At 33.4% G+C, this 17366-nt stretch overlaps 1 protein-coding gene across 1 annotated transcript in view; it reads right to left on the bottom strand.

The window, feature by feature from the left end:
* LOC142224397 (uncharacterized) overlaps positions 1-17366 on the bottom strand; it is a 488359-nt gene that overhangs the window by 45660 nt on the left and 425333 nt on the right. The window contains exon 4 of the mRNA XM_075294175.1: positions 826-1040. Coding sequence (XP_075150290.1) covers positions 826-1040 — 215 coding nt within the window. The remainder of the gene's footprint in view (positions 1-825; positions 1041-17366) is intronic.

Here is a 17366-nt window from a genome sequence, read left to right as displayed (position 1 = left end):
AATTAACGCGCAAATGTTCACAATTGTTTATAGACTCCCCTACATATACCGGTCAAGAACTGAATTATATAGACATTTAATTTGCCTTTTTTGTTTAATATATACCACGTATGGATTAACTTACAATTTAGAAGACGATGTTAAGAAGTTTTACGATACCTTGCCGTCGGTAAATATTACCACAACACAAGTAATTCGGTTGTGGATGACAGTCTTTAGTAGAAATTTCTACACAATCCATGGTGGAGGGTACATAAGATTCGGCCTGGCCGAACTTACGGTCGTATATACTTGTTTTGTCTAAAATTTCGTCTGGAGTACAGAATTATTTTCTTGAAACTTTGATCAATACAAATCAATTTTTTTTCATTGCGAATTACTGATGTATTTTTGGAGAAATACAGAAATAAACTGTCCTTAGCAAATATTTTAAAAAGCGACCACTCTATTTTTGAAATTTCAGTTTTCCCAAGTATTTTAAAAGTCGATTAATCATCTTCCATAAATTTTGAAAAACAAAGGTAAATATTTTAATTGGGGTGGCCAGATCTAATATAAATCTAATATAAATATTAATTTTTCATTGAATCTGCAATTTGTAGCAACTTTTAAAACTGACCCCATTGTGACTTGGTTTCGTTATCTAGTTCAGCTAGTCCAAAAGGGCTTTTTGTATATGTTCTGCTTGGTTTATCCGCAAAAATGTTTCTGTTTTTTTTTTGTATACAGAGTTTGGGAGTGGATTTATAGGGAATATAAGGTAAATTGTCATTTCATTGGTTATATTATATTTGGGCTATGTTTTTCACAGTTTGGTATACTTACATCGACTGATAAACCATTCGCAGCTGATGGGAATATCTTCCATGCCGGATTCTCCTTTGGTGTATAGCGATAAAATTCTCGGCGTCCGCGATACCATTTAACCGTATACAAAGTGTCATTTTCAATGTCGTAATTACAGATTAAAATCGCATTATCACCACGTTTAACGGCCAACGGTATGGTTACGCTGACATTACGCAAAGCCAATATGAAATCTACGGTAAAAATGAGAACAGAGAAAAAAAATACAAAATACAGTTATATTTTCGTTTCAACAAAAAAATGTTCATTGAGTCGCAGGAAAGAAAGTTCAGGCTAAGATACAATGATTTCAAGAATTAATGATAAAATATTACGAGACCATCGACAACACCATTAATGTCCACAACAACAAGAACGTTGCTAGGAAAAAGTTATTATCATCCCATTGTCAGCCAAACCTGCATAGTTGTCAGAGTCCCGGCAAAAGCACCAACCATGTCAGATATCAACAAATTGTTTTAAGTTTTACCCACCTACCTACGGAAGGATGGGGGTATGTTTGTTGTTTTTTTTTTAAAGCACTCAGAAAACGGAATGAGGTGTTAATCGCCAAGGACACAACATATGGCGTTAAAAGTCAATAAATGTTGTTGTTGTTGTTGTTGCTGTTGTTGATTTTGCTTTTTGGTCCCTTTTCCACTCATTGAAAAATTATTGATTTTTTGTTAATCCCTCAAGATTTTATGGCTTAAAATGAGGACAAGAATAAAGAATTTAATGCGCTTGTCTCTTTAACGACAACAGCAAAAGGGATATTTAATTCACTTAAGTGTTCAACCAGGACATTAAATAAAATGATATTGGCATAAGAGGATGCTGGAAAATTTGGGTTTTAAATTATCCTTCCTAAAGGATATTGGTTATGTTTATTCTTACTCACATATAAACCATAAATACAATATGCTATGAGTATTGGATTTTATAATCCTTTTACATACACGTAATGAGGAGTCAATTAAAACATTTGGTATTTTGAAATTTAACTGCAGTGCAGTAATACAGTAACGACATAAAAATTAAAAATTAGAAACAATGAAATGCGTCCCTCCAGGAGGCTCAAAAATGCTATCTCGTACAAATCCGATGAAATTTGCTCCTTCTGGATGCTCCAAACATCAGGGCTGCGCACCAGTTTGTATGGGGCTATACATAATTATGGATCGATGTGGATCAATTTTTGCATGGTTGCCATAAACTGACATAGCGATCCAAATTTCAATGGGATCGTCTGATATGGAAATTTTTTTGCATGGTTGTTAGAAGTCATAAAAAGGTTAGCTGATATGTAATGCAACATGCGCCTCAACGAGGAATAAGGTATTATAAATAAGTTTCTATCTTTGAAACACCCGGAGACGAGATAGAGGCATGGTATCCTTGGGAACATATTCTTGTGACCACAGTCTAGGTCGCAATTCGACTTCAAATTAGGCACAAGTATGGGTTTTGTCTCCAATAGAACCCTATTGATCTTGGAAAATGTTGAGAAAATTTTCTATAGAAATAAAAATTTGAAAAATTTTTTTATAGAAATAAAATTTTGAAAAAATTTTCTATAGAAATACAATTTTTACAAAATTTTCTTTAAAAATAAAATGGTGACAAAATTTTGTATAGAAATAAAAATTGGACAAAATATTCCATAAAAATAAAATCTTGAAAAAAAAATTATAGAAATAAAATCTTGAAAAAATTCTATAGAAATAAAATTTGGACAACATTTTCTACAGCAATAAAATTTTGACAAAATCTTTTATATAAATAAAATTTTATTCTTGTTTTTCAAGCCTAAGTTGAAATCAAAAACAACAATAATAATTGAAGAGTAAACCAACAATAATAAACAAAACGAAATAAAATGTTGGCAAAATTTTCTATGGAAATAAAATTTGTTTTTATACCCTCCATCAAAGGATGGCGGTATATTAACTTTGTCATTCTGTTTGTAACACATCGAAATATTGCTCTAAGACCCCATAAAGTATATATATTCTGGGTCGTGGTGAAATTCTGAGTCGATCTAAGCATGTCCGTCCGTCCGCCCGTCTGTTGAAATCACGCTAACTTCCGAACGAAACAAACTATCGACTTGAAACTTGGCACAAGTAGTAGTTATCGATGTAGGTCGGATGGTATTGAAAATGGGCCATATCGGTCCACTTTTACGTATAGCCCCCATATAAAGGGACCCTCAGATTTGGCTTGTGGAGCCTCTAACAGAAGCATATTTCTTCCGATCCGGCTGAAATTTGGTACATGGTGTTGGTATATGGTCTCTAACAACCATGCAAAAATTGGTCCACATCGGTCCATAATTATATATAGCCCCCATATAAACCGATCCCCAGATTTGGCTTGCGGAGCCTAAAATAGAAACAAATTTCATCCGATCCGGCTGAAATTTGGTATATAGTCTGTAACAACCGTGCCAAAAATGGTCCACATCGGTCCATAATTATATATAGCCCCCATATAAACCGATCCCCAGATTTGGCTTGCGGAGCCTCAAAGAGAAGAAAATTTCATCCGATCCGGCTGAAATTTGGTACATGATGTTGGTATATGGTCTCTAACAACCAGGCAAAAATTGGTCCATATCGGTCCATAATTATATATAGCCCCCATATAAACCGATCCCCAGATTTGGCTTGTGGAGCCTCTAAGAGAAGCATACTTCATCCGATTCTGCTGAAATTTGGTACATGGTGTTGGTATATAGTCTCTACCAATCATGCAAAAATTGGTCCACATCGGTCCATAATTATATATAGCCCCCATATAAACCGATCCCCAGATTTGGGTTCCGGAGCCTCAAAGAGAAGCAAATTTCATCCGATCCGGCTGAAATTCGGTACATGATGTTTGTATATGGTCTCTAATTGGTTTGCAAAAATTGGTCCACATCGGTCCATAATTATATATAGACCCCATATAAACCGATCTCCAGATTTGGCTTGCGAAGCATCAAAGAGAAGCAAATTGCATCCGATCCGGTACATGATATTGGTATATGGTCTCTAACAACCATGCAAAAATTGGTCCACATCGGTTCATAATTATATATAGCCCCCATATAAACCGATCCCCTGATTTGCTTGCGAAGTCTCCAAGAGAAGCAAATTTCATCCAATCCGGTTGTAATTTGGAACATGGTGTTAGTATATGATCTTTAACAACCATGGCAGAATTGGTCCATATCGGTCCATAATTATATATAGCCCCCATATAAACCGATTGGCTTGCGAAGTCTCCAAGAGAAGCAAATTTCATCCAATCCGGTTGTAATTTGGAACATGGTGTTAGTATATGATCTTTAACAAGCGTGCCAGAATTGGTCCATATCGGTCATAATTATATATAGCCCCCATATAAAACGTTCTCCAGATTTGACCTCCGGAGCCTCTTGGAGGAGCAAAATTCATCCGATCCGGTTCAAATTAGGAACGTGGTGTTAGTATATGGTCACTAACAACCATACCAAAATTGGTCCAATCACGCAAAAATTGGTCCATATCGGTTCATAATCATGGTTGCCACTAGAGCCAAAAATAGTATACCAAAATTTTATTTCTATAGAAAATTTTGTCAAAATTTTATTTCTATAGAAAATTTTGTCAAAATTTTATTTCTATAGAAAATTTTGTCAAAATTTTATTTCTAGAGAAAATTTTGTTAAAATTTTATTCGGTTCATAATAAAATTTTCATCATTGTCAAAATTTTATTTCTATAGAAAATTTTGTTCAAATTTTATTCGGTTCATAATCATGGTTGCCACTCGAGCCAAAAATAATCTACCAAGATTTTATTTCTATAGAAAATTTTGTCAAAAGTTTATTTCTATAGAAAATTTTGTGAAAATTTTATGTCTATAGAAAATTTTGTTAAAATTTTATTTCTGTAGAAAATTTTGTCAAAATTTTATGTCTACTTTGTCAAACTGAATTATATACGTATTGGATCGATCTTTTTTGATTTAATATATACCACGTGTGGACTTACATACATTTTAGAAGATGGTGTTTGGAGGTTTTAAGATACCTTGCCATCGGTAAGCGTTACCGCAACTTAAGTAATTCGATTGTGGATGGCAGTGTTTAGAAGAAGTTTCTACGCAATCCATGATGGAGGGTACATAAGCTCCGGCCTGGCCGAACTTACGGTCGTATATACTTGTTTTTTCTTATTATTGGTTTGTACTTCAATCATATTTCTTGTTTAGATTTCAGATCAAAACCATTGCGTTGACTAAACTACAAGAGTAGCTTAACCAACAGAGGAAAATAAAATGTTGACAAAATTTTTGTATGGAAATAAAGTTTTGACAAAATTTTCTATAGAAATAAAATGTTGACAAAATTTTTTATGGAAATAAAATTTTTTTAGAAAATTTTCCATTGAAATAAAATATTTTACAAAATTTTCCATAGATATAAATTTGTTTACAAAATTTTAGAAATTTTGATTTTATTCGATCTTTCTTTTATTCAATAGAAAATAATTATTCAAACTTGAAATCGTTTTTTGTATGTATTGGTTTCTTTATTCTTCAATATTTCGCAATTACATTGAATTGCTTCATCAGAAGTACACTCATAGAAAAAATCATGAACGGCGTGCACATTTCAAAACGATTCGTTCATGAAAGTGAATCAACAAACTTGTGGTGTCAAACTGTGAACCGGCGGTGTCAATCTGACAACGATAAAATGACACCATGTGTTGTCAAAACAACAACCAAGGTTCATGATCTGAAAACGTTATGGTTACGACTTTATAAACAAAATTAAAAAAAGATTTCCGCTAGCGTGACTCGAACCTGTGTTTTCTGCACCATACGCGTTAACATTCGCCTTAGCACATTGCACCACCGAGGGAGTTGCCATAATAACGTCTGACGATTATTTTAAGACTTTTCATGGCCAAAGAAAAACGAATGCCGTTCATGACATCGTGAACGCCCGTGGACGAAATTGTGAACATTTCGTTTTGATTTTCTGTGAACGTTTCCGTTTCATTTTGTCACCGTCCGTTCACGACTATGGAACGTATTTTTTTCTATTAGTGTAGATCTACAATAAAAATGATTTGATAATTTTAATCATGACATGTAAATTATTTATCAAAAAATTGTGTTTCAAACTACAAGTTATTATAGTGGTTACTATTGATTTTAGTTTACAAAATATTAATTTCTTTTTTTTTCTTAAATAATGAAAGATAAAATTTGGACAAAACTTTTTATAGAAATAAAATGTTGCTCAAATTGTTTATAGAAATAAAATTTCGACATTTTTATATTTCTATAATTTTGACAAAAGTTTCTACAGAAATAATATAGGCGTGCTGCAGCCTTTGTAGTACTGTTTAGTAAAAATTATGTAGAAACAATTTAAATTTTTTTAAAGTTAACTAAAATTTTTCTTCCTGTTGGGTTCACTTTTTGACATAAAGAATAGATTTAAAATTCTATTTAAGTATGCCGAATTTGATCCAAATCGGCTCAGATTTAGATAAAGCCCCTCCAATGTTCCTCCGATTTTAACAAATATGACCCGAATACCAAAATTTTACACACAATTTCAATGATACATTGTAGGCCCTATTTGACCAAAATCCTCAATTCACCACCTTTATAGTCGATTTTTTGTAAAATCACCACTGCTAGGTCACTGTAAAAAATGTCTGGATTTCACCTATACCTGCAATTTATATGTATCTCCCGATAAATCATGATTGCGCTTTTGCAAAATTGCATAAAAGTGGTTTTAGATTGAAATATTTCTAATATTTATACCCTACGTCACACTCTTTGTTATGACGCTTTATCTTTCTATTTGTGGCGCTATTTCTTTAACAAAGCCTGACACAACATTCAAAATTTAGTTGTAAGGGTCAATGGTTTGTGAGACAATTTGTGTGAGCCTAAAAGTAGGCTTTGAATTCTATCATTTGAAAACTTTTTTAATAAAAAAAAAGTTATATATTACACATAAAATATACAACCGATAAAAAAACTTTATTTTTGAAAATATTTCGCTTTTAATTTCATTTCAAGTTGCCGTTGGCCATTATTTCTATGCCATCAACTAATTTCCATAAATTTTTGCAACAATATGACATTTGGTAGACGTTATTGTTTTCAACCCAGTGAAATGAATTATTTTTCTGATTTTTTGTTTTATTCCATTCCCGCAACCTAGCAGGCAAACAAAAAATTTGTTTTGGAAACTTTTGTTGACACTTAAACTCACCCATAGGATGACAAATAAAACTGACGGAGGTTGGGCTGTTGACGTTGCCACTCTGTGGCTGTTGTCCTTGCACCGCCGACACCGATATTTTTCCAAAACAAAAACAGAAACAAGCAAAAACAGCTCCCGGAATGTGAAAAATGTGTATGAATGTTTGTAGGGTGAAATGTGACAACACACTTTCATTCACAAACTCAATAAAAAAACTCTCACCAAAAATGAAAATTATTCACACTGAAGTGTGATTTCCTGTGACACAAGTGTCTGACTTATATAGCATTTGCATAACCTCAGGCATGCCGCAAAAATATATATTAAAATTTGTTTTTTGTCGAATCGTTCTGTCGGCTTGTTGTTGCCTTTATGTTTTTGTTTGCATGTTGCCATTGTTGGTAGGTTTTTGTTACAGTTTTGATGAAAAGGACATTATATTGTAGATACTTGAGTGCAACAAGAAGTGAGGCAATTTAAATGAAAAACTTTTTTTGTTTTGACTAATACAATTGTTTTTGTTGTAAATGTATACAATTCTTTTTATAACCGAAACCAATACTTGCTCAGGTTATGACAACTTTGATCGGCATTGGAATATGCTCATCAGATATATTTGTCACAGAAAAGCCATGGAAGTAAGCTGTTGAGCTTTAGTAGGAGACCATCGTGTCATACTCCATCAAAAGCTTTGGAAATCTCCAAGAATCGGAGCAGACTTGTTTCCTCTCGAAGGCTTTTTTAATATTATTGGTGAGTCTATGAACTTGGTCGATAGTCGAGTGCTTTTTCTGGAAACCAAATTAACGTTCCGGTATTATATTTCTTGAGACAATAAACGATATCAGTCTTCTGCAAAAGAATTTTTCGAATAGCTTGCCAATTACTGGAAGCAGAGATATTGGTCAGTACGAATAGCGATTGTGCGATGTTTTCCCCGATTTTTGTATCATGATAAAATCTTCAACTTTCCAGCCATTTGGAATATATTTGGTTAGGCGGATACATCCATGGTATGGCGATTTTCTTAAGATATCGAAACCACTAGATGTTTTGACATTGATTTGATTCACTGCATCATAAACTTCTTTAATTTAGCTCATGGAACTATACCGTATCTAATGAACAAGTACTTTTTTTAAACTCAGCAAAATATCTTGGTTTTACACTAGATTCAAAAATTAATGCATATTGATAAAAAGTGCAAAGAACTAAACATTAAATATCGTAAGGTACACACAAAAAAATTACTTTCTGATTCAATCACGAAATTAATTGATCCAATTAATTTTTAATTGAAATGTCTTCAATCACAGAAATGATAGTATCAATTAAAAAATTAATTGAAGGTCAATTAAAAAGTTAATTAATCCAATTAAAAAATTAATTGATATTATTATTTTTGTGATTGATTTTTGTTTCAATTAAAAAATTTGTTGAATCAATTAAATTTTTAATTGAATATTTTTTAAAACTCATTTAAATTTTAATTGGAAAAATTTTCGTGAAGTTTTTTTGTGTTATCTCCACAGATAATAAAGCTATAGTTGATTCTGAACCTACAGAGTCAGTTTGCCACTAATATTGAGTCCATTATTAAACAAGTATATACGGCCGTAAGTTCGGCCAGACCGAATCTTATGTACCCCCCACCATGGATTGCGTAGAAACTTCTTCTAAACACTGCCATCCACAATCGAATTACTTGAGTTGCGGTAACGCTTGCCGATGGCAAGGTCGCTTAAAACCTCCTAACACCGCCTTCTAAATTGTAAGTAAGTCCATACGTGGTATATATTAAATCAAACAAGTATATACGGCCGTAAGTTCGGCCAGGTCGAAGCTTATGTACCCTCCATCATGGATTGCGTAGAAACTTCTTCTAAACACTGCCATCCACAATCGAATTACTTAAGTTGCGATAACGCTTACCGATGGCAAGGTATCTTAAAACCTCCTAACACCATCTTCTAAATTGTATGTAAGTCCACACGTGGTATATATTAAATCAAAAAAGATCGATCCAATACGTATATAATTCAGTTTGACAAAGTAGACATAAAATTTTGACAAAATTTTCTACAGAAATAAAATTTTAACAAAATTTTCTATAGAAATAAAATTTTCACAAAATTTTCTATAGAAATAAACTTTTGACAAAATTTTCTGTGGAAATAAAATCTTGGTAAATTATTTCTGGCTCGAGTGGCAACCATGATTATGAACCGAATAAAATTTGAACAAAATTTTCTATAGAAATAAAATTTTGACAATGATGAAAATTTTATTATGAACCGAATAAAATTTTAACAAAATTTTCTCTAGAAATAAAATTTTGACAAAATTTTCTATAGAAATAAAATTTTGACAAAATTTTCTATAGAAATAAAATTTTGACAAAATTTTCTATAGAAATAAAATTTTGACAAAATTTTCTATAGAAATAAAATTTTGGTAGATTATTTTTGGCTCTAGTGGCAACCATGATTATGAACCGATATGGACCAATTTTTGTGTGATTGGACCAATTTTGGTATGGTTGTTAGCGACCATATACTAACACCACGTTCCTAATTTGAACCGGATCGGATGAATTTTGCTCCTCCAAGAGGCTCCGGAGGTCAAATCTGGAGAACGTTTTATATGGGGGCTATATATAATTATGGACCGATATGGACCAATTCTGGCACGCTTGTTAAAGATCATATACTAACACCATGTTCCAAATTACAACCGGATTGGATGAAATTTGCTTCTCTTGGAGACTTCGCAAGCCAAATTTGGGGATCTGTTTATATGGGGGCTATATATAATTACGAACCGATGTGGACCAATTTTTGCATGGTTGTTAGAGACCATGTACCAATATCATGTACCAAATTTCAGGAGGATCGGATGAAATTTGCTTCTCTTTGAGGCTCCGGAAACCAAATCTGGGGATCGGTTTATATGGGCGCTATATATAATTATGGACCGATGTGGACCAATTTTTGCACGGTTGTTAGAGACCATATACCAACACCATGTACCAAATTTCAGCCGGATCGGATGAAATTTTCTTCTCTTTGAGGCTCCGTAAGCCAAATCTGGGGATCGGTTTATATGGGGGCTATATATAATTATGGACCGATGTGGACCATTTTTTTCATGGTTGTTACAGACCATATACCAACACCATGTACCAAATTTCAGCCGGATCGGATGAAATTTCTTTCTATTTTATGCTCCGCAAGCCAAATCTGGGGACCGGTTTATATGGGGGATATATATAATTATGGACCGATGTGGACCAATTTTTGCATGGTTGTTAAAGACCATATACCAACACCATGTACCAAATTTCAGCCGGATGGGATGAAATATGCTTCTGTTAGAAGCTCCACAAGCCAAATATGAGGGTCCCTTTATATGGGGGCTATTCGTAAAAGTGGACCGATATGGCCCATTTTCAATACCATCCGACCTACATCGATAACTACTACTTGTGCTAAGTTTCAAGTCGATAGCTTGTTTCGTTCGGAAGTTAGCGTGATTTCAACAGACGGACGGACGGACGGACGGACGGACGGACAGACAGACGGACATGATTAGATCGACTCAGAATTTCACCACGACCCAGAATATATATACTTTATGGGGTCTTAGAGCAATATTTCGATGTGTTACAAACGGAATGACAAAGTTAATATACCCCCATCCTATGATAGAGGGTATAAAAATACCGATTAAATACGTATATAATTCAGTTTGACAAAGTTTTCTATGGAAATAAAATTTTTACAAAAGTTTCTATAGAAATAAAATTGTGGTAGATTATTTTTGGCTCGAGTGGCAACCGTGATTATGAACCGATATGGACCAATTTTTGTGTGATTGGAGTTCGGCTATATATAACTATACACCGATATGGACCAATTTTGGTATGGTTGTTAGCGGCCATATACTAACACCACGTTCCAAATTTGAACCGGATCGGATGAATTATGCTCCTCCAAGAGGCTCCGGAGGTCAAATATGGGGATCGGTTTATATGGGGGCTATATATAATTTTGAACCGATGTGGACCAATTTTTGCAAGGATGTTAAAGACGACATACTAACACAACGTTCCACATTTGAACCGTATCGGATGAACTTGGTCATCCAAGAGGCTCCGGAGGCCAAATCTGGGGATCGGTTTATATGGGGGCTATATGTAATTATGAACAGATGTGGACCAATTTTTGCATGGTTGTTAGAGACCATATACCAATATCATGTACCAAATTTCTGCCGGATCGAAATTTGTTTCTCTTTGAGGCTCCGCAAACCAAATCTGGGGATCTGTTTATATGGGGGCTATATATAATTATGAATAGATGTGGACCAATTTTTGCATGGTTGTTAGAGAACATATACCAACATCATGTACCAAATTTCAGCCGGATCGGATGAAATTTGCTTTTCTTTGCGGCTCCGCAAGCCAAATCTGGGGATCGGTTTATATGGGGGCTATATATAATTATGGACAGACGTGGACCAATTTTTGCATGGTTATTAGAGACCATATACCAACATCATGTACCAAATTTCAGCCGGGTCGGATGAAATTTGCTTCTCTTTGAGGCTCCGCAAGCCAAATCTGGGGATCGGTTTATATGGGGGCTATATATAATTATGGACCGATATGGACCACTTTTTGCATGGTTGTTAGAGACCATATACCAACACCATGTACCAAATTTCAGCCGGATCGGATGAAATATGCTTTTCTTAGAGGCTCAGCAAGCCAAATCTGAGGGTCAGTTTATATGGGGGCTACACGTAAAAGTGGACCGACATAGCCCATTTGCAATACCATCTGACCTACATCAATAACAACTCATTGTGCCAAGTTTCAAGTCGATAGCTTGTTTCGTTCGGAAGTTAGCGTAATTTCAACAGACGGACGGACGGACGGACGGACGGACATGCTTAGATAGAATCAGAATTTCACGACGATCCAGAATATATATACTTTATGGGGTCTTAGAGCAATATTTCGATGTGTTACAAACGGTATGACAAAGTTAATATACCCTTCATCCTATGGTGGAGGTACAAAAAGAGGAAATCGCTCAATTAATGTGGGTAATAAATCCAAATTTCTGAAAATAGGGCAAAAGATTTATGTAATAGCTACATATGAGAGCTATATCTAAATTTGATCCGATTTTTTTCAATAGCGTTCGTCTCTGTACCAAAAAACCACCACATACCAAATTTCATCAAAATCGGTTAATAATTGCGACCGGGATCCTGCTAACAACAAATACACGGACGGACACCAAGCGCTAGATCGACTCAGGAGGTGATTCTGAGTCGATCGGTATATATTTTATCAAACTAATTATACCCTGACCACTATGTGGTTTAGGGTATAAATATATGCTAATATAATAAATTACGTTCCAAAATCGGGAACGGTCGGTAACAAAAGGAAACAGAATGTTCACGGTCTCGCCTGCGGGCGTTCAAGATTTCATGAACTGTTTCGTTTTTCTTTGGCCATGAAAAGTCTTAAAATATTCCTTAGACGGTCTTATGGCAACTCCGTCGGTGTGCAATGCGCTGAGGCGACAGTTATCGCGTATGGTGCAGGCAATCCACAATGAAAAAAATTTACGTAATATTAAAGATTGCACAACCTAAATTTTAGGATGCGCAATTTACAAATTACTAAGGATAAATTTCTTTAAAATAATGAAATTTTAATTAAGATAATGGTTATAATCTTTGCTAATTTTTTTTTTAATTAAATTTGGCTCACAAATTTTGGAAATTTGCGTCCCTTTGTTAAAGTTGTATATCTTTGAGCTAAGGTCAATTTTCCTTAAAGTAAAGAAACAAATTTTTTATTTAAAGAAATTGTCCTTATATTAACTGAAATATTGAATCTTTAACTTTAAGATAAAAGCGCTTCAAATATAGGCAAAGACTTATTTTGAGGATTTAGTATTTTTGGTTTAAAGTTTTTTAAAGTGTCATTTGTTTGTCTGTGAATAGCTTTTTGTTTTTTTGATTTCAGCTTAAAACCATGCATTGACTAAACTACAAGTGTAGCTAGTTTTGATAGTTTTGCTGCAAGTAGAGGATGCTGATGAGGAATGTGGTAATTCCGAAACGTGCGTCCATCCAACCATCTTGCAGTCTATAGGGCTTTGCCCAAATAAATTTTACAAACATTATTTTCCCCTGTTGGTTAAGCTACACTTGTAGTTTAGTCAATGCATAGTTTTAAGCTGAAATCAAAAAACAACAACAATGCTTAAAGAACAAAACCAACAATAACAAACAAAACGAATTAGTTTTTTTTTTGGTTTTTTTATTCTTATTAAATATTAATAAATTAGATTTTTCTTGAAACTTTGCTTCTATCTTGACATTTTTTAAAGAGCATAACCTCTAACCTACAGCGATTGTGGGCACGGTTACTAGAGCGAAAAGTAATGCCAAATTACATCTCTGAAAAATATGCAACATATTAATTGATAATGCCAATAAAATATACCCTTGTTTTCTTAAGTTTTATAGTACATAATTTATATTGCAAAATTACATCATTAAATAAATCCATGCCGTGGAGTAGGGTATAGTGTGTTCGATAAAAGAATAAGAGAGAATAAAAGCTACCCAGCAAAAACTAGGTAACCACATCTCATTACAATTTGCATTACCAGGAGTAGAGCTCTCATTACACATTGCATTATATTGCGGTGAGTTATAATGACTTATTTGTAATGGCAAAAATAAATACCTCTGGGTAATTTTAGATTTCTCTAATTCTCTAATTTTTAGGCAGTTGGCTTAATAAAATAGAATTGAAAGAATTGAATATTTCTTAGTACGAATGAACTAAAATACTTTTCTATGCTAAGTGTTATTCGTATGTATGATAAGCTTTCTATAATAAAGGAAGTCAGAATTATCATTTTATAAGAAATTTTACTAAATTTAAAACTTGGCTTTAGTTCGGGTTTTGTTCATTTTTACGAATGCTTTGTTATCAATGAATAAAATTTTCTTGTTCAGTAGTAAATTCTTATACCCCGCGAAGAAAACAGTATTAGTAAAATGTCATGCCTTATTCTAGTTAATGAACTATTCCTAACTGCTTTCAGTTTAGGATTTTTTTTACTGAAATTATTTCACAAAAAATTTTATTATTTCACAAAAAAAAATTAACTTAATGGAAATAAAATGGTTAAACTAAATTTATGCACATTTTTTCATTTAGTTTCAAAGGTAAATTTTTTTCTGGGTGTAGAGCTCCTATTACAGCATTACTCGCCATATTTTGATCTATTGTAATCGGCGATAGAAATCAATATTTTCGAGATTTGGTTGCCTGACACAATAAGTGGCTGTTTTGCATGCTTTGGTGTATGTATCAACGAATAAGCGATTACATTACAACGAATAAGTGATTACTTATTTCATGGCCGAAAGTATGTCTGGGGAGAAGTACTTTCCTCCTAGGACATTCGTATGTAAATGTAATCTGGAGCGATGCCAATTAATAAGTGGTTATTAATTTTTAAATAGGCTTACCTACAATATTACCGGGTAATGAGAGTTTTTGCTGGGTATAAATAGATATGAGCAGGCCAGCAATTCACTCGCACTTTTGGAGTATATTTGTGGTAATCCTATTATTTTTTGGAGAGCTGGTATGCTTGCGACGAAGTACTTATTTTTCGAATGCTGCTATGCTTGCACCGAAGCAATTTCTTCCATTGTCATGCCTGTGTAAAAGTATTACTGCTGATATATGTACGAAGAAGTTTTTACCTAATTTGGAGCAGGCATATTTGTACTCATACCTGGTAATAGGAGTTTTTGCTGGGATGGTATGTCCGAAATAGTGCCTTCCCCCGAAAATTAAAAATGAGCACAATCAAAGAGGAAATCTCTAGATTTGCAGAAAAACTTCAATCAACCTAGAAGAAGAAATCAAACGATTTGAATTTCTATGTTTCCCATCCTTACTTCAGTTCTCCGTTTCTTTGGCTCGGAATCATTACCAAAATCATTAGTCTAAAGACAGTACATGCACCATTTTTATATCACCGTAGAATTCCATCCATACCAATACACATTGTATGGTCTGAAACCTATTTTCGATATGGGCACCAGCAAATCCTTTATTCCACGACTGGAATGGAATATAAAAATTTGTTTAGTTATAAAAATATTAAGTGTTTATTAAATTTTGCTTCCGCCGGAATCGAGCAAAATGTCTAGGACTGCAAGACTCAAACTCCTTCTCCGATTTCACAGCCCTGGATCTAACTATAGCCATATGTGGTTTTTCAGTTAAATATAAAGGCAATGGATTAAAATGGTTTTGTATGCTTGTTAACAATAATATGAACTGGAATTGAAAGTTGGTTGCATACACACAAAAAATTTTCACGAAAATTTTTCCAATTAAAATTTTAATTGAGTTTTAAAAAATATTCAATTAAAAATTTAATTGATTCAACAAATTTTTTAATTAAAACAAAACTCAATCACAAAAATAATAGTATCAATTAATTTTTTAATTGGATCAATTAACTTTTTAATTGACCTTCAACTAATTTTTCAATTGAAACTATCATTTCTGTGATTTAAGACATTTCAATTAAAAATTAATTGGATCAATTAATTTCGTGATTGAATCCGAAAAAAATTTTTTGTGTGTACATATCAGTCACACTGTAATTTCAATCAAAAGTTAAAGTCAAATAAAATTTAAAAATCTATGGTACTCAAAAAAGCATTGAATCGATTTAGTATGGGGCAGCTATAAGGCCCACAATGAACACAAGTATGTATGTCTGTGCACTCACAAAATATTCGTTGTGCTTTCACTTTACTGGTCTGTTTATCACACTACACATAGACAAGTCATCACGACGGCAAACAATACACCCACCCCGCACCGCTATTTATTCTGTCAGGGCGAAATCAAATGTATGACGCGACTGGCATGGTTTTTTTTTTTAGAATTTATAAATGAACTGATCAAGAGAAAGCAAGGCAAAGAAATTGTGTCTGCCTTTCATATCTGACCTCCTCATACAAAAAGTTCATATTTTCCGTAAACAATTTGTTTAAATAAACCCAAAGTACAAAATTAAATTAATTAACAACAATACCTAGCCAACCAAATCAACAAAACCTAAATAAAGCAGCTTTGTCGAAACAATACGAATCATTTTCTTATTCTGAATTTGTTTATAAGTTGCAAGACCTTTAAAATGTTGATAAAAAACATACATTGTTGAACCAAAAAAAAAAAAAGAAATAAAGTGTTAAAAAAAATATTTAAAACTTTTAAACTTTTTATAAAATTTGCTAAAATATCAGGTTGTCAGCCACACAAGAAGGTATATAAAAATAATCAGAGAAATAACTTTTAACCCTCCCAGAGAACCCACCAACACGTCCGCTGGTACAGCAATAGCGTAAATCCGAAATGCTGGCAATACGATCAATGTTCATTTCAATATTCATGACGACGAATCTTCAATACATTACTCAGAGGGTTTTATAGTAAAATACTGTTCGGAATTTAAAAATTTAAAAAAAATCGTACTTTAATGTGTACACCGGAAAAAAAGAAGACCATGGATGACCGCGAATTTATCTGATCTTTATTACACCAAAGAATGTTTGAATTTAATTTTATATTAATTTCCGAAATATAAAACAGCTCAATGAGACTCCCTTTATTTCAAGCATGAATTAAAAATATCAATAACTAAAAATGTCATAACTTTGGCATAAAAGAGATTGTTCGAAAATGTTTCACAGACTTGGTTTTAGTTTGCAAGCAAGTTAAGTTCGAAGATGAGCTCGTTTGTTTTAAACTCTATGGAAATCGATCCCCCGATTTGTCTGAAATTAGATATGGTGTGTAATGGTCCTTATACTGATGTAGCCCCTGTACGGCCTCATCTCCCGATTTAACTTTTTGATGATATACACGCAAAAACATAATTCTTTCCTCCCAAACGAAATTTTAGACAAAGACAATTGGCTTGGAAGACAATTATATACTTTTTGTGATAAACGATGATTCTTTTACATAATGTTATACCAATGTAAAGAAAACTAACTAAAACAAGTATATACAGCCGTAAGTTCGGCCAGGCCGAATCTTACGTACCCTCCACCATGGATTGCGAAGAAAGCTATATTAACGACTGTCATCAACAAGAGAATTACTTGGATTGTCTTAACCCATATG

Source organism: Haematobia irritans, chromosome 2 (genome assembly GCF_050003625.1).
Source record: "Haematobia irritans isolate KBUSLIRL chromosome 2, ASM5000362v1, whole genome shotgun sequence".
Lineage (NCBI taxonomy): Eukaryota > Metazoa > Arthropoda > Insecta > Diptera > Muscidae > Haematobia > Haematobia irritans.
The sequence above is the reverse complement of the archived record's forward strand: the minus strand, read 5'-3'. Positions and strand labels throughout refer to the sequence as shown.